The sequence below is a fragment of the Ixodes scapularis genome, unplaced genomic scaffold (genome assembly GCF_016920785.2).
Source record: "Ixodes scapularis isolate PalLabHiFi unplaced genomic scaffold, ASM1692078v2 PGA_scaffold4__175_contigs__length_147842914, whole genome shotgun sequence".
Classification (NCBI taxonomy): domain Eukaryota; kingdom Metazoa; phylum Arthropoda; class Arachnida; order Ixodida; family Ixodidae; genus Ixodes; species Ixodes scapularis.
In genome coordinates, this window is record NW_024609879.1 from 118,703,639 (window position 1) to 118,726,996 (window position 23,358).

The 23,358-nt window shown below is 47.4% G+C and overlaps 1 protein-coding gene across 1 annotated transcript in view; it reads left to right on the forward strand.

The window, feature by feature from the left end:
* Positions 1-22,526, forward strand: part of LOC8036742 (ras-related and estrogen-regulated growth inhibitor-like protein) — a 70,495-nt gene extending 47,969 nt beyond the window's left edge. The window contains exons 2-4 of the mRNA XM_029978755.2: positions 19,853-19,909; positions 21,598-21,674; positions 22,077-22,526. Coding sequence (XP_029834615.1) covers positions 19,853-19,909; positions 21,598-21,674; positions 22,077-22,526 — 584 coding nt within the window. The remainder of the gene's footprint in view (positions 1-19,852; positions 19,910-21,597; positions 21,675-22,076) is intronic.
* The last annotated feature ends 832 nt before the right edge of the window (positions 22,527-23,358 follow it).

Sequence of the window (23,358 nt, forward strand, 5' to 3'; positions counted from 1 at the left end):
ACCGTGATATTGAAAGAGGAAACGATAGCGTCCAAGTCTGTTGTCCTTGGTGATCAAAGCTTTTTTACGTCTCTCCGCGAGCCGACGATCGAAAGGTATTTTGGTGAGAATGTTTCGCTCACACACAGAAGTGAAAGAGGTCCCCTCCGCTGATTTGCTTGCCCTGAGCATATCAGCCGCATTATAGTTTCAGCGTGCGGACAGCAGGGAAACGACTCGAGATCATTTCCCAGATTGCATGAATTTTCTATTGCTCTTTTCATGAAATAACAGACCTTGAAAATTTAAGCTTGCGTTGGATGACGTTGCCCGTTGCATCCGGATTTATTTCTGCTACTGAGACACGGATGACTACTGGAGCACGATACCAATCGGTCTTCTCGTTGGTAAGTATCATAATAAAGAAAACAACCAACGATTGGTGCTTTGAGTGCATCGCGGTAGAGTTTTCACGGAGGGGCTTTTCAGAGTGCGTGATGTGACGACGTGTACGCTCTAATAAACACCTTCGCGTCTACTTACGTACACCCTACTGTACGGACTACGGAAGGCGCCCAACAAATAAGGCAGCCCATAAGGTGACAGAAAAAAAAACAACAAAGAAGCTCGTTGGCGGAAAATCTGAATTAGTAATGGACTCATACTTTCCGCCAGCGACGAATCCATTTCGCACCCCGGCTCCAAAACCCACTTTTCGCCTGCGCGGATCCGCTCGCGAATCCTCAAGTATAAACGCGCCAAAAATGGTTTATCTCAAAAAAAAAAAAAAAAAAATCTGAGCGGAGTTTAGGAGCGTTACGTTTCGCCCACTCGTTGTTGCATCGCAAAGGAAACCTTTTTCAAGTCAGAATGGATTTTCGGGCATCGTCATTCGCTGTCTCCGCTCCGTATTGACAATAGCGCCACTGTATATATACATACATGGACGCTTTAGCTGCAAGAGTAGCGACACGATATGGAAATACCTAGATGCACAACGTCAGAAGCACCATACGGATATCCATTTTGGGCCTGAAGGTTACCTACCCTGGTAACCGAGCTGCCAAAGCGGCGCCTGGCGACCACTTTATTAGTATGGCTCATTTTATCTCTCCTTCCGTTCATTGAAACGCGGTAAAAAGTCGGTAAAAGTGCGAGTAAAACCACGTAAAAGTGTGCGTAGCATATCGGCACGGGTATCTCATGAAGTTTGGGGCGCCTGACCCTGGCTTCACGGCGCTGCGGTGGCGCTACTATCGGCAGAGCGCATACGCAGACGCTCCATACTCGAGAAGCGAAAGAGGCAGACGATAGGAACGCGCGGGCGAAGCTCCAAAATATCCGAACGCTACTTCGGCAATTGTCGGCCTTGTTCGGCTCTGCCCAGTTGCTATGGTACCGCGCTAGACCAATCGCGGCGAGAGGAGACGCGAAGTGAAGCGTAGCGCTCTACTCTGGCAGCCAGCAAAGGCTCAGCCCATGCCGCTGCGGTAACAAGAAAACGTGGAAATTCTTGGAGTGTACAACGACGTAAGCTTACGAGAAACAAAGAAAAAAACAAACATCGAACGTTAAAGGAGCCATGAAATGATTGTTCAACTTGTTCCCCCTCAGCTTTCCAACCCAACTCAAAAGCGGAATGCGAAATCACGTGGTCTAGATAGTATTTCACCCGTGCGACGACTCCAAGCTTCCACCGTGCTTCTTAATATAGAACAGCCATTCGCAAGCGATGATAAGGGCCGTTGTTGACGAGCGCATATGCCTGACTGACCCAGTGCTCGTGTCCAACGCGGAATCTGGGGTCGGATAACGTGCTTTGGGTACCGCGGATGTATCGCAGTGAGCAGGCGGAGAGCTTTCGGAGTAAAGAAGGTACGAAATTGTCCGTTACATTTGAAAAAAAATTCGTACCGAAAAGCAGGCTTTCGACTTTCTACCCTCTTTCTTTTGGCCCATTAAACGATATGCGATTAGTAAAATCCGCATCTAAAATCATTTATCCCATCCTAAAATGCATGCATTCGCCCTTTTAGTTGTACCTGAGACCGATCTGAGGAAAGAAAAAAAACCATACTGGCGGTGACCTTCACCTCCTAAGTTCTATATATAATAATGCATGGAACGCAGTATTTAATGAGACCTAATGAGAGTCACTCGGCGTGGTCAGGGCCCGGGACCTAACGTCGCAGTGTCAAGTTGGGACGTCACGTGACAGTGTGACGTCACGTGACCTGACGTCATGACGTCATGTCGTAGTGTCACCTGATACGATGACGTCACATGGTAGCGCCGTGACGTCGCGTGCCATGGAGTACTCGCGGACGCACAGATAAACAAATTTCTAAAAGCCGTAAAGAAAAAAAAAATATCTATATATGCGTTGAAAAATGTTTTCGGTGTCAGGCTATTTTACATCGTGACGCCTATTTGTCCGCGGTTGGGAGGGGTCACAAAAATACACTCACGCCATCAATATAAGACAGATACCATCGCAAACAAGCAAAATGACGAACAAGAACTCCTTCAGGGTGGATCCGGAAGGGTGAGTCGAGGGCCCTTCCTTTCCCAATAACACGGGATGTAGCAAATGAAAACCACTCGAAACCCCTTTCTCTTGTGTGTGTGTGTGTACGTGGGTACATAGCGGACCCTTGATTCCGATCAGCGGAAGTGATACGGCCCTCCACACTCTCAAGACGGACGGCCCCTCGCAGCTACCTTCGTGTCTTCTTCCCGCTGCACGCGCGCGCGATGCTTCGGGAGGGGAACGAAATCCAGCGAATATATCTGGCCGCATTGCCCTGCGCCCGTTGGCAATGCACGGCGTCGTCGACGGGCGACGCCGCGGCCGACGGGGCCAAAGAAGACCGGGACTGGATTCCAGCGCCTCGGAGGCGCCTGCTCCCACGACGCCCCAACGCGCCGTAATTTATGTTCCCCGATTAAAAAAAAGTTCGGCCCGCAACTCGCGAACGCTGCTTTTATTTGTGCTTGTTTGTGTTTTCTTTTCGCTGTGTCCGATCAACGTTGCCAGACTTTCGATCGCTCGCGTTCGCCGGTCCGGTCGTCCTATCTAAACTCCGTCTCACCCCCAAGCTGACAGTGCGGTGCAAGCTACCTGCTTGTTGGGACCACTCGTGCTTCGCCCTTTTCCCCCACGTGATCAGGCGTCCCGGCTATACTAGCGTGCAGAAAGAGCGGTCACGTGGTCAAAGGGAGGCGGTTCATTGGTCCTGCGAGCCCGTAAACTCCCAACGTACTGTCAGCTTAGCGGGGATCGGAGTACAGGGGTGCGGATGTGCGTCCGGAGATTACACTGGGGCGTAGCGTTCGGGAACACGTCGTCGGGCCTCGGCGACAAGTCGCAAAAATGTGCTCACGTGATTAGGAGTAGCCAGCTTCTTCACCAAAATGAATTATACCGGCCACGCTCAAGATTTTTTTCGCGCGTCTACATTCCTACCGAGCACTCGCATAGACACTCATATTACCGGTGAAAATCGTTTCCGCCCCCCCCCCCCCCTTTCCCAGAAGTGAAGTCTGCACTGTAGCAATAAATACGGAACGCAAGTTCGTCTTTATATTGCCTGCTAGAACTTGACGGTACGCTTGTGCTGTGCCCGCTTCTTGCGGAATGGTTGGAGTGACGTCAGAACGTCAAGCTCTGATTGGCTTTTATTGAGGTCTAATTCCAATGAGAGCCAATCAGAGATCGGCGTTCTGGCTCCAGTGCAACCCCTGCCTAAAAAGCAGACGAACTTGCGCTGCGCGTACGGAGAGAAACCGGTGGAGAGGAGGGGATGAGAGTGTGCAGGGACGTCAGGGCGGCGAGCTCTGACGTCACAGCACAACTCGCTGACGTCACCACAGGCTTTGATTTCCTCTTCTCTTGCAGTTTATCCCTCTATACTCTGTTTCCTCTTATGGTGGACTGCAGCTCACGCTAGTTGCTATCGGGGTCAATGCAATGGCATGTGCGTGTCATTTCGCCTTCTTCGGGAACACGAAAACCAGGCCATGGTAACTTCAAGTTCCGTTTCAACTTGAGTCCCCCGCAACGCAATCAGACGTTGTCAGACGCTACAATGGCAATGGGCCTTTACCAGAACTCTTTTTTACCTTTTTTTCTTTACTCTCCCTCTTCCTTTTTACGGACGGGTGGGACTGTAAAGAATGTATTTGGAGTCATGTATGCTGTTGCGGGATGAAAGATTACTCGTTCGCCCCAAAATGCGAGTTTTATTCTTTCAGCGCCAGTATTTGTTATACCAACACGCTCTCGGTTCCCTTCTCAATTATCTGATTTGCTCGGAAGGGCAATGCTTTTTTTTATCGAGTTCAGCCCACACCTCCTGAAATAACCAAAGCCTCCGCTTCGCCTCCTCTCCCTTCATGAAACGTCAATGAAAAAGCAGTGAGTGCGCAGGCGAGGGATGTTGACCATGATGTAGAAAACCCTAGACTGTGGTAAAAGCAGTGAAACGGTGTCGAAGAAGAAAGACAGACAGACGTTCTTTTCCCCTGTCTTTCGTCTTCGACATCGTTTCCCTGCTTTTACTACAGTCTCGGGTTTTTCCACCTCATGAAACGTCGTCAGAGTCGAATGGCGCTAACTCGGCTATGGGCCCGAGTCCGACCTTCGACGCGCTGATTGGACACGAGCGCCGGCCGAACAATGACGCAGCACTCGTGCCCAATCTCAGGCCTCCGTCGATCTGACTGTGATAACGGCGCGGAGACCTTCTGCTCATCTAGGTGGTGTTGGCTTCAGCCTAATCTAAATCTTTGTTGCTCGACTTTTTTTTTAAATTTTCGGTAGAAAACAAATGCCCATAGAAAGCGTCAAACGATATACAAACGGTAAATAAAAACGTGATTCTAATTATTTTTGCGGGAAAGGCTCGAACCAAATCATCGTAGTAAAACTGGCCCGATCTAAATCATTGTTTCAATCATTTTGATTTTTATTCCCCACCTGGTTGCAACTGACCACTGACTAATATACATCTTCAATAAAAAAAAGAAATTAAATGCTGCACACTAAGTGCAGGCGCCAATTTTCGTGTCGATGCCCCACCTGTACAAACATAGATTGGGTTATGCTTTGCCCGGCAATACTTTATCTCAGCCCTAAGCTGACACTGCGGCGAGTCAGGACGCCTGACTTGTCTAGCGAGCACGGATACCTTCCGCCGCACCATGGGGGTGAACAGTATACCTATATATATATTCTAAGCTTAAATGGTAAAACAAAATGGCTAGGTGGCGTAAGCTACCGCCCGATCCAAAGGGCTTAGCCGTATTCATCCATCCATCCATCCGGGGGGAGCAACGTTTTCTCTCCAACCCAAGAGAAGCAGGCGATCCAAATCCGACGGGAGGTTAAGGAACCTCTCACCAGACGCGACCCAACGACCGACACCTTCAACGAAAAAAAAAAAAATAAATAAATAAAAACTCGAAAAGTCCCAACTTTGGTCTCTCTCTCTCTCTTCCTCTAGCTTACTCTCTCCTCCTCTTTCCTTTTTCAAAGTGCAACCCTTCTGGTCTTGACCGGCCCGTTCTCATCACAGTCTTGTTTCACAGCCATCATTAGAGCGCTAACGACGCTTTCTAATTAGACGCCGTGGAAGGAAGGAAGGTACGGGCGCGCTCGAAAGTCATCATTCTGTTTTCATTATTCTTTTTTTATTCTTTCTCTCTCTTTCTTTCAACAGCACCGGTGCTCACCTTTTTTTCATTCGCCATTTTTGTACTAGTATTATTATTCTTCTCCCTGTCGGCCAACAGCATCCCTGTCTTCGACGTGGTCGCTACAAACTTCGCCTTTGGATTTATAAGAGATTTTATTCCTCAGATAGTAGGGCTTGTAATAATCCTCCTTTCATCCGCGCGTGTTATCTTTTTTTTTTTTTTTTTCGTCTTTTATAAGAAAGGGCGGTTCATTTTTTTAGCTTCTACCTCATGTTGTCTTTTTGGTTTCTTTTTTTTTTTTTTTAAGAGGAGGGTATATTTATAGAGAGTAAGGTTGTGACGGCTCGCATCTGGTTCCGCTTTCTTCTTACCTTCTTTTTTTGTATTATTAGCGTTATTATTAATCGCTGTAGAACGCGGGAAAGACGGCGTAGTGGGGAGGGAGGAAAAAAAAGCGCAGGGTAGCAATTATGTCGGACCGACGCCCCGAGCGAGTGATGTTTAGAAAAGGATGCTCGTTCACCCAGCCACCTGTGCCTACCTGCGCCTGGGCTCCGCCGAAACATAGTTGACGTCCATACTGAGCGTCGACGGTGCTTCATTATAGTACCCGCCATGATCGGGCAATGCACGCAGCAGCCGAGGCTATTTTTGGCTCAAACTCTGTCCCCTTTGACATGGGGCTCTTACAGATTACAATACTGCCCGTCGTACCATCTAACTGGACCGGTGTTGAGGCTGGCTGCGTATATCCACCGAATGAATCAATCGCTATGTCACTGAGACTCAAAGGTGGGAGTGAAACGTAACGCTACACTTTTTTTCAATTCTGTCTCTATACCCTGTGCGTATGTGTGTGTGCGTGTGTGAGTGTGTGTTTGCGTGTGACTGACTGTGCGCGCACGCACACTGAGTGCGTAAAGTTGTATATTTGTGCACGTGTGCGTGTGGTGCAATTGTGTTACTGTATGCATGCGTGTTTGCGTAAATGTATTAGTGCTTTGCGGATATTTTTATTTTCGAATGGTATAGTTTCGAATAATCGGCTAATCGATATTCGCTCCGAGGTCAACTGTGATATTAGAGAGTTTTAGTAATCCGCGCCTTCGTGCTTCCGCTACACTCTGCGGAGCGGCACAATCGGCCGATCTCAGTTTGAGCGTAGCCGCCTGCGCAAGCGCAGTTGGGCTGGCTCGGGGCGGAGCGGAAAATGAAAACGATCTACTAAAACTTCCTATTTATATTTTTCGGAGTGTTGTTCGAGGCCGGTCAGCCCCGTTGAGCACGCTTCTTTCTGATCTTGGGTGCACTGCGGAAAAGCAACACGCGCGAAAAGGAGCTCCGCGGAAGTTGCTTCTTCGCAGTGCAACAGTGCTCGGTAGAAGAGCCCGCTCAACGGTACCTAACCGCTGCAATCAACATTTCAAGACGTAAAAGTATCGCTAAAGAGTAGTGCATATGAGAAACGCGTTCCACTGCAGTCGTGGAACGCGTTAGAACGCGTGAGTAAAGACAGGTAGTTTTAGGTCTACCCTCTAATCCTTTTAACCAGAGCTCGGCGCTCTGCCATCCCCTGGTGTCTCCTTCTCTCCCTCGGTTTCTCGGCACACAGGATTCATTTCATATCAAATCCGTCGCTTCCTTGCTATCATAATGTAGGCATTAAACTTTCCGATGCCACAGTCCATAAATATAGTTACTAGATTAAAATTAGCTTAGAAATGGACAAGTGGAACAACTTGCGAACAAGCTTAATTAATTCAGCTGGGTTTTCGTTTTAGGTATGGCGCAACGGCAGTGAAAGGCTTAAAGAAACTATTCCATATTCGATTCGAAAATACTCAGTCAAAACCACTATTTGCTTCGAATTCCCTTCCAACTGAAAATTCGCTATCCGCACGTGACTAAAATGTGTACTCGTGGGAATATACACACGCGTGTCCAGACCTGTGCGTACGTTGGAAAAAGAGCATGTGTACCGTATACGGGTTTTTATCCGTATTTAATGCACGGCTACATGAGTCGATACATTGCATTTTCCTGACTCTAGTCCGCACCCGGTGCATAATCTGTTGGGGCAAATCTGGGGTCAAAAATAAGCGAGTCTTGGTTCGATGGTCTCCACCGGGCGTATAGTCCGCAAGCCGTGCATAGTCCGCACCTAGTGCCTCATCCGAACGTAAAACTTGTCATGCGCGGCACACCTTGACAAATGCCCGCTGTATTAGCTGATAAAGAAGTTTGAATCATACACAAATCAACATTGATATACTCAGTTATTCATAAAATCCTCCACTTTTTGTCGGACGATCTAGAAAAACAAATCCTTCATAGCCCGCACCAGTAGGTAGATAGTCCGCGTCGGTTAAAAATTCAACTGTCATGCGCAGCACACCTTGACAAATGCCCGCTGTATTAGCTGATAAAGAAGCTTGAATCATACACAAATCAACATTGATATACCCAGTTATTCATAAAATCCTCCACTTTTTGTCGAACGATCTAGAAAAACAAATTCTTCTATAGCCCGCACCAGTAGGTAGATAGTCCGCGTCGGTTAAAAATTCAAGTGTCATGCGCAGCACGCCTTGACAAATTCCCGCTGTATTAGCTGATAAAGAAGCTTGAACCATACACAAATCCACATTGATATACCCAGTTATTCATAAAATCCTCCACTTTTTGTCGAACGATCTAGAAAAACAAATTCTTCATAGCCCGCACCAGTAGGTAGATAGGCCGCGTCGGTTAAAATTTCAACTTTTCAACTACTCGGTAGCGTGTCTGGACCATACAGAAGGAAAGAAATACACAATCTGTTCACTCGTATGTCGGATTGGGCGAGTAGGTATGTCTTTACAAATGTGTGACCGTTTCTGACTATGGGGGCCTGTTTCAGACTTTGACGAATTGGTTGTAGATTTTTTTGAGGCTGCGTGGTGTCCGTCGTCCTTCGACTTGTTCTTCGTAATTGTTGGAGCTTTTATTCTCTACAACGTACAACCGACTCGCACAAGTATACGCACCCATCAAGCGCTCTATGGTGTCCGTCATTCCTCTACTTGTCATTCGTGATTTCTTTTTGCGCTTTTATTTTCTACGGATAGATAAGCCTGCGTACGAGTGCGTGCGCATGTACGTATGGGTCTGTCGTCCGCACGTGGAATTTATGTTCATGTCTTTTCGCCTGTGAATCATGTGTGTGTGTGTGTGTGTGTGTGTGTGTGTGTGTGTGTGTGTGTGTGTGTGTGTGTGTGTGTGCGTGTCTGTGTGTGTGTGTATGCCTGGTCTCGTCTAAGCCACCAAGCTAGCTGCGGTAACACCCTTTCTCCCCTGTCCGACCTCGCTGATGCCCAGTGACTCCAGAAAAAAATAAAAAGGGGTCGTTGCCTCCAAACAAAACAACAACAACAAACAAAAATCTAGACGGCGGAAGGTGTTTCACGTCGCTCTCTTTCGAAAAAAAAAAAAAAAGGACGCGATGTAGCCGATAAACGTCTCTAATTAAGTGTCACACCGTCGCACGCTGCAGGGAAGCCAATCGCTCGCGCCGCCGCTGATGTACGACGAGGTTCAATGGCACCCCGACGCTTAGTGCCGACGATCTCCGGGTCAGGAAGACGGATTCCGGTCCCTTTTTCTTTCCTTCATTTTACCTCTAAACTTTTTGGTCCGGCGGAAGGGGGTAGGGGGGCAGTCGGCGAGTTAATAATGGGCGCATCCCGTCCCTGGAGCCAGGCGCGCGCCGCACCCTTTCCCTGCCCTCACGATTCTGGCCCAGACAGTCTGTTATTTTTTTCTCCTCGACTACGACGTTGTTGTGGCTGTTACTCTTATTTTCTTCTTTTTTTATATAGGGGGAGGGGGGCGTGAATATTTGTGTGTACGTTTAGGTGCCTTCCCTGGGATCACTAATGGAAGCGAAACAAGTTTTTTTTTATTTGTATTTTTTGCATCTTTTGGCGTAAGGCGATATGATCTGGTGCCCCCGTGACTCCGGTCAGAGAGCCAGCAGGTTTAGGGGTTACTGGCGTCATAAAATTACTCGGGCGTTGAAGCATGCTAATATAAAGTAAAAAAAAAAAACGACTATTGATAACCTGCTTTATTTATTTTTGGAATCTATGCAGATATGTTTTCTTAGGTTCGTAATCGAAGCCGTGAAAGTTTGGGTGGCTCGGTAGACTGTGTACGTTGTTATATAGCGTCCCCATTCTAATTTTGGTTTAAATTGAGACTATAAATGACCCGTTTGAAAGCTTAGCTTCCTGTCTTGTACTATATTTACTACGCTCCTCAATCAAATTCTAAAATGACCCGGATGTGTTTGATTCATTGACGTATCGTTTCTTCTTGAGAGAATCACTTCGTTGATTTTCCCTTCTTGGTCCTTTCTTGTCCTTTCTTGGTAGAGATTTTTTTTTTTTTTTCAGATTTCACGCGTAGACCACGTATCACGCTGCGGTTGATAAAACAACCTTATGTTGTTGTTGTTGTTGTTGTTGTTGTTGTTGTTTTCTTTACCGCGTTTCCTTTTATTGTTATCAAATATTCAGTCCAGGTCCACCCGGCGGTAAAACTGATTGTCAAAATTTCTCCGCAATTTTTTTAATTGTTCCGTTCTTTTTCGGTTACGCCGTTAAGAAATATCGTCGGTATATATCACTTTATTGTGACCTGCCCGCGAACAACTTTACTGAATATGCGTTCGCCGACAAACTTGGTCATTTCGCGGACATTGCGCAGTGCTCGGCTCGTGGCTTTGTTTTTACCTAATGCCATCGTGACTCTATTGGCGACGTGAGCGATCGAAAGCGTCACTGCCATGATTGCCCGAACGGTGGCTACGACGTCAGCAAGAGATTTCTCGTCGGCGGAAATAAGAGGAATGTAAAAACTTCAATTTTGACGGTGTTGGCAGTGTTGTTTTGAGAGCGCAATTATCACAGCCTTCCACTATGCTAATTACAAACACCATCGAACTTGTGGTTCGCAAAGTAATGACGTCACGAGAGGGAACAACAAGAGGGCTCCACTAAAACATCTCGCCGCTAATATAGCGTCCTCGTATCGCGAAAAAGTGTCGACACCGCGTCTTTTGTCTGATGTACAAGCGGTGCGTTTGGAGAAGATCTACTTTCTCCACGCAAGGTATAGACGTTTGCAAGCATGGCGTCTCGTCTGGTTACCTTTCGTGGCGTCATTCCCTGGCGAACAACAAGTTCGATGGTGTTTCTAATGAGTATGGTGGGCGCTTGAAATCATAGCGCTCTCAAAGGAACACTGCCGACACCGTCAAAATTGCAGTTCTTCCATTCCTGTCATTTCCGTCGATGAGAAATCCTTTGCTGACGTCATAGTCAGCATTCGGCCAATCGTGGAAGGCCGACCACAGCGACGCTTTCGTTCGCGCACGTCGGCAAGAGGCGTTTGCAGGCATGCCGTCTCGTCTGGTGCCCCGTGAGTGAAAGCGTAAAGGGGACCCAAATATCTTAAGTTCTTGCTCACACGAGAGGGACCATGTGGCGGCCCGCCGGATGCCCTTTCTGCAATTGTCTATAGGGTGTCCCAACTGTGGCCCTTCCGCCGTAAAAACAAGCCGGAAAACTCGACGCCAGCGTGGAAAGCTCAATCTTTTTACCGACGCGCGCACAGGGCAGGTCAGTTTTACCGCGCGGAATTCCAAGATGCAGTTCTCTTCGCGTAAAACCATAAAAGCAAAAAAAAAAAATCTTGCCCAAGTCGCTGTTTGGCGCGTTCGCAGACGATCGGGTTAGCGACGCTGTTTACTTGTGGCGCCATCTGCCGGTAGACTCAGCAAACAGAAAATAGTGTGTGTCGCTGCAGTTTATGGAGAATGAGTCGGAACGACGTGGCTGAAAATGTATTTCGTTCGAAAAAGAACAGCTGGTGCCCTAAACTCGTGAATCAAAGTTTGAGCCGAAAGTTCGCGGCGCGCGCCGACTGGACGTCGGCAAAAAACAAAAAGCGCGAAGTAATCGTCATAATAGGCCAATCAGTGCGCGCCGTCAACTTCGGCTCAACTTTGTTTTTGACGAGTCTAGCAACCCTGTGGTGCTGCAATGAGCGTGATGTTTCCTCGTGCTTAGTGTGATTCCAATATCTACGAGATAATCTGCAGTGTCGTTTCCAAGATGCCGTACTCTGAAAAACAAAGAACAAATAACTGAGTTCACTTTCCTGCGGAACACGGAAACGCGCAGCCAACCATGGGCGAATAATAGAAGGGTCCCAGGGAATGACGAAGCTCAAAATAAGATTAGGTCTGAGAATCGCGATGGGCGAAAAGACAATGAGCAAGTGAAACCGGAACGGAAGCTCGTTCCTCGTTCCTTCTCAATCTTGGAACCAGTTTCCGTTAAAAAGTTCCGTTGGCTCGAAAATAACTCGCTCCCGTTACATTTCTAAGATTGCAACGTGTCGTAACATTAACGTTACTCTTGCATAATTTATTGAAATGCTGCGCTGGTAATCCGCAGTCAAAAATAATACGAGGAAGTGAAAATATTCTCATGGGACAACGTGGCGTGCCCCCACGATCACAAATGTTCGTTTTTTTGTTTTTTTTTTGTGTTTTTTTGAGTGGGAGGTTGAAATAGTCGAAAATAGAAGTTCCGAATGGCTACTAAAGTCGGGCCGAATTGAAGATATAGAGACAAAAACAAAACAAAAAAAGAAACGTCACTCCCCCTACCGTTCCCACGAAAACGTGTCGAGTTTCCGTTACAGTTGCATCGTTACAGTTTCATCGGCGTTCCTCCGTTCTTCCTAAAAGGGAACGCGTTCCAGGAACGTCGCTCCTTGGAACGCCGCTCCGTACAGTAATGGAGATAATAGACGTGTATTTTGGCAAGATTGAAAGTAAATCTTTGAAATACGCTCAAATCCGAACCAGCGACAGCCATGCCTATTTTCTCGCTATCATCCCCTCACTTGCCTGACCGGCTTGCCCAAAAACAGACAGAGTCTGTCTGACCTGTGGCGTGGAGAAAGATAGCATGACGAGTTCAAGCTGCGTACCGTCCACTACGAATGGATGGCGCCCACCCAGCTTCAAAATAACCCGGTCGCGACCTCACAGAATTCCTCAGAGGCGTCAGTAACCCTACGAAACTCGCAATAACCGCCAAAGCGCGTTTCGATATAAAAAAGCGCGTGTAAAAAAAAAAGAAAGAAGAAAGAAAAAAAAGTTTTAAAACAAACGCCGTGGCCACAGAAACGATAGCCCCGAGAAAGCCGCACGAAACATACAAAAATGGCTGACGTGATTTCCGCAATCCGCTGCCACTTCGTTGCCGACTCCTGAGTGACCTTGAGCGTGCTCCTGGTAGGCAAACGATTAAAAAAAATAAAAAAAACAGCCGAGGAGGACTTTCTGACGTCACTCAAGCTAAAACTGTAGAAGCAACAAATTTCGCGTAACTCCCGTTTCGTGTTTCTTTTCTCTTTCTTGTTTTTTTTTTTTGTTTTTTTTTTTTTTTGTCTTTTAGTTTTATTGATTTTAGGCAGGCTAAGGACCCAGGAAAGCCTGTTGAAAATCAGTTGGAGGAAAAAACTAAACCGTGCTCTCAACAACAACCAAAAAAAATATACGTGCGCTTATTTGTTGCAGAGTACTGTGTGAGTCAATATGGAGTCCGACTAGCTTTTGGCGCTTCGACAACGAAGCCCGATAAAGGTATACGTTGCATGCGAAAAGGCAAACTATCGGGTACGCTCTACAGCTGCGGTCACGCAGTTAGTGCATCATACGAAAGATAGACTTCAGAGGCCTGTCCGTGGAGTGTTTCTTCCCTGCACGACAGTCGTGCCGCATTGGTCATACGAACATTGTAAACCCTTACGCAACCCGTAAGGTGAAACCCAGCGACAGATGACAGCATATCATGGACGGCATCCTTAAATTTTTGGAAAATATCAACAATGAGAGCAATCTATAGTCATCAATTCATATTTCGTAACGTGCCTGCTCTACTAAATAACCTCGCAAACCACAACATTACGCCCGAAGCATCATCAGGAGAGTTGCTTATCTGACATTTTACGGCTGATATATATACTGAAGTTTTTCTGAACCTATTTGTATAACCAAAATGCTATAATTGTATTTTCGTAACCTCTAATCTATTTCAAGTTATTAAAAAAAATGCTATGATTTCTTTGCTGAAAAGCGATTTTGACGCTTGTTTGTTATATTAACCGGTGTGTATTTCCATAAGTCTCCCTAACGTATGTACTTCCTCTGATATGTGGTTTTCGATTTCAAATGGTATATAAATTGGAGTGCCTATTTATTGTGAACTAAATTTTGCATCGTATATGTCAAGTACTGCGTGGCAGGGCTCTAATCAAGCTGCGAATTCAGCTTTTTTTCCCTGCCCTCCACACTCCTTGATGTAGAGATATACAGTTAAAATTTTAAAAAAAGGAAGGAACCTTTTGGAGACTCGTGATGGCAACCTATGTTTCGCAAAAAGAAAACTTCTACTCTGAGGATTCCAAGAGGTTGTACATTTTTCAAGCTGCCCCCCAAAGGAGTCTTTGTCCCTCTACCCACTATTCAACCTGCTCAACCATAGAGATTCTTTTTTTCTTGAAATCGCGGTTGCGCACAAAAAAGCTCACAAGGAACGAACTGTACATTTGGAACCAAGCGAGATGGAGAAAGAAAGAGGATGTAAATAGAAGGATATTTAGGAACCGTGCAGTGTGATTACAAAAAGAAAACTGTCAGCCGCAGAGAAGGGGGTGTAGGTATGTTGCGGCTCGTCAGGCCCAAACACGTCCTGTCAGCTTCTTGCCTAGCGGGAGGCTCGGAATGAACACACAAACAACAACGCGATGGAAATTGATATGCTCCGAAGAAGCTGCGGATTCCAGCGTCGTCATGTCCTTCTCGCCCCTGAAGCTGCCTTCCTTTTTGCTTGGGGCAGCTATATCCGAGATGGACCGACGGTAAAAAGCCCACGCTGACGTACAGACTTCAAAAAAAAAAAAAAAAAGCTCAATGTCGAGACTCCTTCCCGACGTTTTGATGGGTTCACCTGGCTGAGGACTGAAACGACAAGGCGCGTCTTCGACAGTTCATTGGCTTACATGGTCGATGAGCAAAGCGACGAAGTGCCTTCGTGGACAGCGATTGGTGCGACTGATTCGTAGCCTTCGCTTTGGTTCACCCTATCCGTATGCAGTTCTTTAAGGTTTGGTTGCACGTTGCACGCACGGGTATTCTGAATCGAATGTTTTTTTGTTGTTTTGTTCGAGTTTTTGTCTGTCTTTTTCTGTTATGGGCTGAGAGCCGGGCGTCACTACGGAATGCAAACAACGCCGCGTGGTCTGCACGTTCTGTACCTCAACGATGGGGCATCGCAGAGCTCTGAAAAGCACAGAGGAGAATCAAAGTAAGACAGGGCGAGTTTGAAACAGAAAAAGAAAAAAAACTATTTCGATGAAGGAAGCCGCTCTGTAAAAGGGGTTGTTGTGTTGGCGTCTGCGCGCGGGCATCTGTCTCGACTGGAATGCAGGAAGAATGCTCACCAGGAGGCCGAAGAACTGTCCGAGGAAAGAGCTCTCGCAGACTCGTTAAGGTGCATTGCTGTGGCCCGGAAGAATCCCAGAGAATTCACTGACCCGATGTAGTAAACGTTTAAATCGCTCCACGAACCCTGTTTGTTCACACGAAGATAAACGATCTCAGAAGTCCCGGAGTACACATGGTGCCCCAATTAGATGTCCTCTTCTACATCACAGACACCTTAACAAACGCATAGAGTGTGACTCATCACGTTCACACCACTTGCTTCCTGGCTAGAGCCATCCTTTCAAGACAGGGCGGCAAGTTTTAGGTTGCAGAAAACGATTTGTCGTCATCCATATACCGGAACTCATTCCTATTTTTATTCTATTCTTCGGTGCGCGACGCGGCACCCTTAGAGACAACACAAAAGGCCCGGCTGAGTGGAGGAGGCATGTGTCCCTCGGAGTCGTCAAGACGAAGCCGGGAATTTACGACGCGATGCTGCCGGCCTCCGGATTGTGGAACGTCGTTAGCCGTGACACGTGACGTGACAGGGAAAACTCCGCGAGACGTGGGCCAATATCACTTAGAAGACAAGGCCCGTTCCCATCCTTTCCCAATCGTCATCGCTAGCGGATTCACGCAGCGCCGCCTGGATAGATGGATGGATGAATGAGGCCGAACCCTTTGAATCGGGCGGCGTCTTGCGCCACCTAGCATGCGTGAGCACCGCCGCCAGCGCGCTTTGTTGCTTGTCTCGTCGAGCCTCAGAGCATTTGCCGCTTCGGGATCTACTAAAATGACGTCATTCGCCGGTCTTTGTCTTATTGGGGGGGGGGGGGGGGTGTTATTGCACGGGCACGGCGGAGAAGAACACACAGACCCATGCGAGACACCTCTGTAAACTGTCCTTCCGTTGGGGGTGTTCCTGTGACGTTGTTTCTCTCATTTTGGTCGACTTTGCAGCACACTCAAAACCCGTGACATTATTTTTCTCCTTGTGAAAATGCGTGTATGCATGTTGTTGTCGTTGTCGTTGTTGTTGTCGTTGTTGTTGTTGTTGTTGTTGTGGTTGTTGTTGTTGTTGCTGTTGCTGTTGCTGTTGCTGTAGTTGTTGTTGTTGTTGTTGTTGTTGTTGTTGTTGTTGTTGTTGTTGTTGCTGTTGCTGTTGCTGGTCACATTGCTTGCGCATCGTACACAAAAGACACGGAGTTTCTCTGCAGACAGGATGACAGAACCGTCTGCGGACACGCCTCGACCATTTCCAAAGCATGTTTGCTACGTACATGCTTCGAACACGGCTACAGACAGTTTTTGTAGGACCAGTGTGACGTCATCCAAGGAAGAAACACGTTTGAGACAGTGTCCGCAGGCTGTCTTTTGTAGGATGTATTAGGAGTGTGACCTTGGTTTTAGGTTGAACAAAGCACAAGGCATGCACCCTAAGAAAAAAGAAAAAGTCCGTGAGTTCGTTTTGTTGCAAAACACGGAGACAGCAATCACGAAGAACGATAGAAAGAGCCCCAGCGGAAGACGAAGTTTATAATACAATTGTACTCGTTGTCACATCAAGAAAAAAAAATATGGCCATTTACGGATTATTAACGCACTGCGCGAAGTAGTTCAGTCTAGCAAAAATTTGGTTGTTGAAACAAAAAAACGATGGTTTTGGCTGGAACCACCTAAAGTGCACCTGGCAAGAGCCGGTGGTACCAATTGGTCACGTGACGGCGTGCAAATATGAAAGCCCGGGGGGAGTACGATAGGTTCTCAGATGAGATGTTTAAAATACCATGCACCGCTTGTTTTGTTTTTTTTTGTTTGTTTTTTTGTGTGTGTCGTATCCTTATTCTGCATCTTGCATTACACAACTCATTTCTAGACAAAAAAGATATATATATATATATATATATTGCAGAAAACGCACTTGAGACGGTTGTTGGAGTTTTTAAAACATATTATTCGTAAAGTTGGTCGACATTTCGGCCTTGTGTTTTTGCGCACTGCTATTAGTTGTAACCGACGAACTTCGCCCGGTGGCACCATTCATGTTGCCTCCGACACAACAGCCGCTGTTTATGACGCTACGGCGTCAGGCAGAATGATTCGCTGTCTCGTAGCCCGTTCGCTCTAGCCCAAACGAAAACGACAGCAACGACCGGAACACCGCGGCGTGTCTTGCATCACTTGCAAATTTTTTCGTCCCTGTCTCTTCGGTCGCTCAACGAAACCAACGGGACCGTCCAAACCAGTCTATAACCACACGTTGGGCGATACCGGATGTGAAAAACGCCCTGCTTCTGAGAGGTGTCTCCGTAGGTCCCTAGCCCGAAATAGGCAGTCAGAAAGAAGGAAACAAAAATTGAAGACCATCGTAGCTCTATGACTACAACGACCCGCATGCAACAGCCACATATCGAATCAATCTCCAATTGGCAAGAAGGAGCTGCTCGGAGACATTCATCGTTTCGCGACGCTTTCACGGTGGCCCGTTGGGGCGTCCCCGCAAAAGTGTCAAAGCTCCAGAGAGCCAGGAAAAGCACCACTTCCGTATGCATAAACACGCACACAAACAAACAACTTCCTGTCCGGTTTTCGTATCTTAAAGAAAACAACAATACGCCGCAGATAGAACGCTGCAAAACGCTACGTGCCATGCATCTTAGCCAGTCAAGCGCTCCACGCGTATACCACGAGTGTTCACGCTCCGCGGGTCGCTCCTCCCAACCGAGAGGTCACGTGATACTTCCCGACCTATGGATTGGCTCCGGTTGCTCGTACAGCGTTCGTAGCGGTTCATTGTAAGGCCTAACAGAGGACACTACTAGACATTCTCTCTTTCGCGCGCGCGAATCAAAGCCGTTTAGACGCGTTCGCTTGTCAGCCGTTCTAAAAGCAGCACGGGTCGGTGCACGGTTCTTATTTGTAGCCACGTCTGATTCGAAAGATTGCGGTACGGAAGTCTTAAAACTCGAACCCTTTAACGTCAAGCTCGGCGCACAATACCGACCGATTGGGCGAACGTGGCTTCGGCAGCTTTTTGGCGGCGCGGCGGCGTTCGATGTCCGACGGCGTTCGCGGCGTTTGGCGCATCGAATCGTTTCTGTGGCTTCTGAGGCATTGCGAGGAACAGCCTTCCTCCTGCGTCAGTGCAGCATTCTCTCCGCGTTCGCTGCGCCGCTGCCGTACGCCAAAATAAGCAGTAAATAATAAGCGCGATAACAAGATGGCGACTGCGAACCGGAATTGGCAGGTTACGGCTATACACGTCGGACTGATAAGCTGGTCAGGCTGCTTTGCTCTGGGTTCAAGACGCCCACCGCGTTGGCGGTGGCGGTGTCGCTCCGGAAGACGGTCTGAAGACACAGCTACCGCCCAGATTTTGTTGCGTTTTGCATTTTAAAAGAACCACGTTTTAATCTTGGAATCGCTGTTCAGTAACCCTCCCGTCCTTCTTTTATATATATATATATATATATATATATATATATATATATATATATATATATATATATATATAATTCGTCTACTAGTTTCTTATTATTCTTCGTGCGATTTCCGGTTGGCTTTTTCGGGAAGTTGGTTGACCGTGAATGCCGCGGTCACTCTAACACATCATACAAAATGAAGTCTCGAGAACGTGCGTTTCTTTCTTGTATGTAGGTCCTGCCTCATATGGTCGTACAAAAAGTGCCTACCGACATGTTCCAAGCATAGATTTGTACCGAGCAAACGTGCTTTGAAGATGCTTGAAGCGTGTGTTTTGTATGCGGTGCATCCAGCAGAGAGACTGCGGTTTTATATTTTCGGTGCAGAGGGGAGATTTTTTCACGCGGTGCGTGTGGTAATACGGTGATTGCCCATATCTGCGTTGACACAATGTTGGTTCACATCATCTTCAGCGGGGAGATTTCGCTCCATCTGGTGTTCGGGAAGCATGCCTTGAGGAAACTCCTTTGAACCTGCCACTAAATGAGATTAACATTTCGATACTGGCTTCTACCCCAGGAACCGCAGTAAAACAAAAGCTCGACCACTCGCGGAGCATTTCTGATTTAAGATTCCTCATCTCATAATTTATCCAAACGTACACATTCAAAGCCAAAATGTATCGTTCTTCTTTTTTTTTTTTCTCTCTGACAACCAAGTCTTGTAAGAACTGCAACTGCACTATGTGGGGAAGTTGCTTTTCTTTTTTCTTCTTGTGACTTTACGACTGCAGGCACACATGATGTGCATGGTTGGTGACATTTCGTTCAGATCCATATTCGCATGCCACTATGGTAAGACGTCAGCCAAACCTTTCAACAAAACTGGGCAGTTCGTTTTAATATATATCGAAACGAACTGCCCAGTTTCGATGAAAGGTTCGGCTGATGTCAACCCTTTTGGGGTATGCGACTACTGATCTGAATGAAATAACGCACTGTTTCCTCTAGCTTCAACCGTGTAGAGAAAGCCGGTACGTCGTGGCTTTCACTTGCACTGTGAAGGCTAGGCATGACACTGAGTTACTCTATTCGAACCACTCTTCGTAAACCCCCTTAATCGTATTCTCGTAAGACTTAAGAAGTGATGACAACGTTAATATCAGAACAGATCACTCATGAGTGTTTTTTTTTTTCTTCTTTTCTGCAGCTGTGACAGTCCGGTACCTCACAAAGCGGTACATCGGGGAGTACAGCTCGAGTAAAGGTGAGAAATGAAGCAGTGCTCCTTGACACGGTACATGGCCGAAACTAATCCACTTAAAGAGTACCACCAACTTTCATTCGGGGGTCTCAGTACGGTTTACGTTTCCTATGAACCCTCGCCGTCTGACAAGAAAAAATAGCGTTCTGTAGGAAACGCCATTCGAATGGTGAATCATTGAATGGAAGTTTTGTTTAATCGGCTCAGTTAAATTCTTTATTCGTGAAACTCCTGCAGCGCAGCGCCTGTTAAACCTTTATTGCGAGGGGCAAACAAAATCGAAAAAACATGTTTCGGCGTTTGCAGAACAGACTATTGTTTTATCCAATGCGTTTCAGTCCTTGACAGTCCTGACAAAAAAAGAAATTTCTGCACCGCTCAGTCCTGGTCCTGTACTCACGTATATTATGTTCATGAGCTTTTCGGCGAGAAAAGTAATTAGGGCTTAAAAGATAAGATGAGCTAATAATACCAGTCATGTTATGATAAATACAATATAAAATTTTTAAACGCAAGTTTTTCCGTCGAAACTTTAGTGAACACAAACTTAGTGATTGCTTCATACTTGTACAGCTTGTGTAACGGTCATACTGGCCCAGGACAAAGCAAGCAGAGCGACTCTATTTTTTTTTTTTTTTTTTGGCAGTCAGCATGATTCTTCTGAGCGGGTCCCACACACTGCACGTTTTATTTACGATTGCTAGCACAAAGGTGCGCGTAGACTCATCGTAGTCTCCGCAGTTAATGAGAGTGATGCATTAGCCGATCAGAACGCCGAAAAACAAATCACGAAATAAGAAGCGTAAACATGATGCGGAGCACAAGTCCGTCTGCTTCTTGCTTAGGGGTTGCGGTGACGTCATAACGCCGGTCTTTCGTTGGCTCTGATTTAAGGATAGTGGGTAGACCTCAAGTCAGCTAGCATCGAGGTCTACCCACTATCCTTCCAGACAGAGCCAATCAGAGCTCGGCATTTTGACGTCACCGTAAGCCTTGCGCAAGGAGCAGACCAGGGTGTAAGATAGACAGGTGGGGAAACGAGAGCCAAATGGGCGACCGGATTGTGTCCCCCTCGGGTTTCTCTTTTTCTGTGGCGCCATCTATGCGGAGCACCGCGAACTCTCACTCCGGGTGGGTTACCGGTGGCGACCGGCTAAACTGACGGAGATGATTTCTCGTGGATTTTTAATGAAGGAATGTCGTGCCCTCGGTTTATTTTGCGCACTCTCCCATAAAGTTCCATGCGAATTCGATTCCGATTTTTTTTTCCTCTCGCCGCAGCGCCATCTGTCGCAAATCGGGGGTACCCGCAAGCAGACGAGTACACAATCCGGTCACGGCGCTGCGGTAGGCTTCTATGGGCCGTTTCCCCACCTGCCTATCTTACACCCTGGAGCAGACGAACTTGCTCCCCGCATAGCAGAGACATGAAAGAGAATCTCCTAAAAGCCTCTAAATAGACGGCCGACCTATTTCTTAAAAAAAGAAAAAAAAAGAGCAGATTTACACATGGGTCCAGTTGAAATATACATTCTATCCCGCGACACCTGTCGTTGCTGTTTCTGACTGTGTTGAATAGAGTAACGCTCATGGCGGACGTTAGAATTTTGTTTCGTTCCTGCTCATAGTTGTTCGCCATGGGTGGGCGCATATACTCATGTGTCTTGTTTGCTTTTTTGTCTCTTGTGCAGATATGCTGTATCGGCACAACGTTACCTTCGACAACGTGGCAACAGATGTCGAGATCCTCGACTCCTCGTGTTGCATGGTGAGTGACGTTTTAAATGATAGAGTATATAGCGCATCTAACGAATAACGACGCTAAAAGAAAAAAATAATATTTTTTTACTCAAAAGCACACTTTGAGATGCAACAATGAGCATCCGAAACGTCATGTTCACTGTCCCTGTGTAGACTGCGACCACAAGTAAAACCACCGCCTCCTAGAAAGTAAGGCGAGAGTGCTGATTAGAACTGTCCTGGAAGCTCCCGAGCGACGGCCAGCAGTTTCCCTAATAATCTTAGCTTGAAGAAGCATCGGCCGCCATTCTGAGGCCTCCACGGAACTTCTGTTTAATGCTTTCCCTACCCACCCTTGTGATTCTGTTTCGCCCATCCAACGAATAATGGGCGGCCAATGAAGAAGGATGTGTGCTGTTCGCTCCCGCAGGTCACGGGCTGCCTCTACGACCACATCACGTGGGCGGACGCCTTCGTGCTCGTGTACGACATATGCGAGCGCGCCAGCTTCGATCAGGCGCGCGCCCTTCTCGAGACCCTGGTGGCGCTTCGGGGGGCCCGCTCGGCGCCCATGATCCTGCTGGGCAACAAGCGCGACCTGGAGCACTGCCGACAGGTGGGCGTCGACGACGGCCACGAGGCATCGCTGCACTTCCACTGCCAGTTCTACGAGGTCTCGGCCGCAGAAAACTACGTCGGGGTGTCCCTGGCCTTCCAGAGCCTCATCCGTGAGACGAGGGCGCTGCAGGCGCTCAAGACGCTGCCGATCCGGCGGAAGGCCGGCGCCGCCATGACGGTTTCCAAGATGATCGGCATGGTGTTCGGCAAGTCGCACAAGAGCAACAGGAACGGCAAGAAGAGGCCCTCGTTGTCCATCTGAAGGGTGGTTATCAGTGTGCGGTTGCTTCGCATATAGGACAATCTGTGTTCCCCATTCATCTGCATGAACTGTCGCTGTGCTACGCGTTAGTCGTGCTTGGGATCGAAGACTCGTCGCTGCGGTGGTACGTGGTGCGATCCAGGCGGATGAACCGTAAGAAAAGACATCAAGCCGTTACAACACCGCGGAGCGTTCGGCGGCAAGGATTTCTGCTGTTCCTTGAAGTCGCCCATACGAGTGAAGACACATGAATTCGGACACAAAAATACCATGTGCGCCGGATTAGGAGGATTTTTCAGACCTTCTGTGAGTCCTGGTGACAAAGGCTCCGTGTGTTTCGCGGGGGCAGGCTCCATTTAGACATTTCATCACTTCATCAGCTTGCTCGAACTCCCACACGACGTCATCGTTGCTTCTCTGCTCAGCTGCGGCCTTCTCTTTGCGGTGCTGCCGTGGAATGTGACAATTAGAAGTGCGCTCTCAATTGCAAATGGACCTTTCGTTTGTCACCCCGTTCGGCAAGACTCTTGCGCTGCAGAAGGTCTCCAGTGAGAATGGTGCTTTTCCTGCACATAACTGAGACCAACAAGCGACGTGATGTGCATGATCTCAAAGAGTTTTTAATTTGTGAAGACTTAGCGTGTTCGGACGTTATGACGACCAACTACGATAAAGAAGGGCTGGTTCAACAAAACGTGGTGGTAGTTGGTGCAATCGCTGCTGGACATCAATTCTCGCAGCAGCCGGACCGGTGCCAAATAAATGAATACTGAAGTTTGGACGGCGTGTGAAGTTGTGAGAGTCGTATTTCTGTAGGGTCTTTGAGATGAAA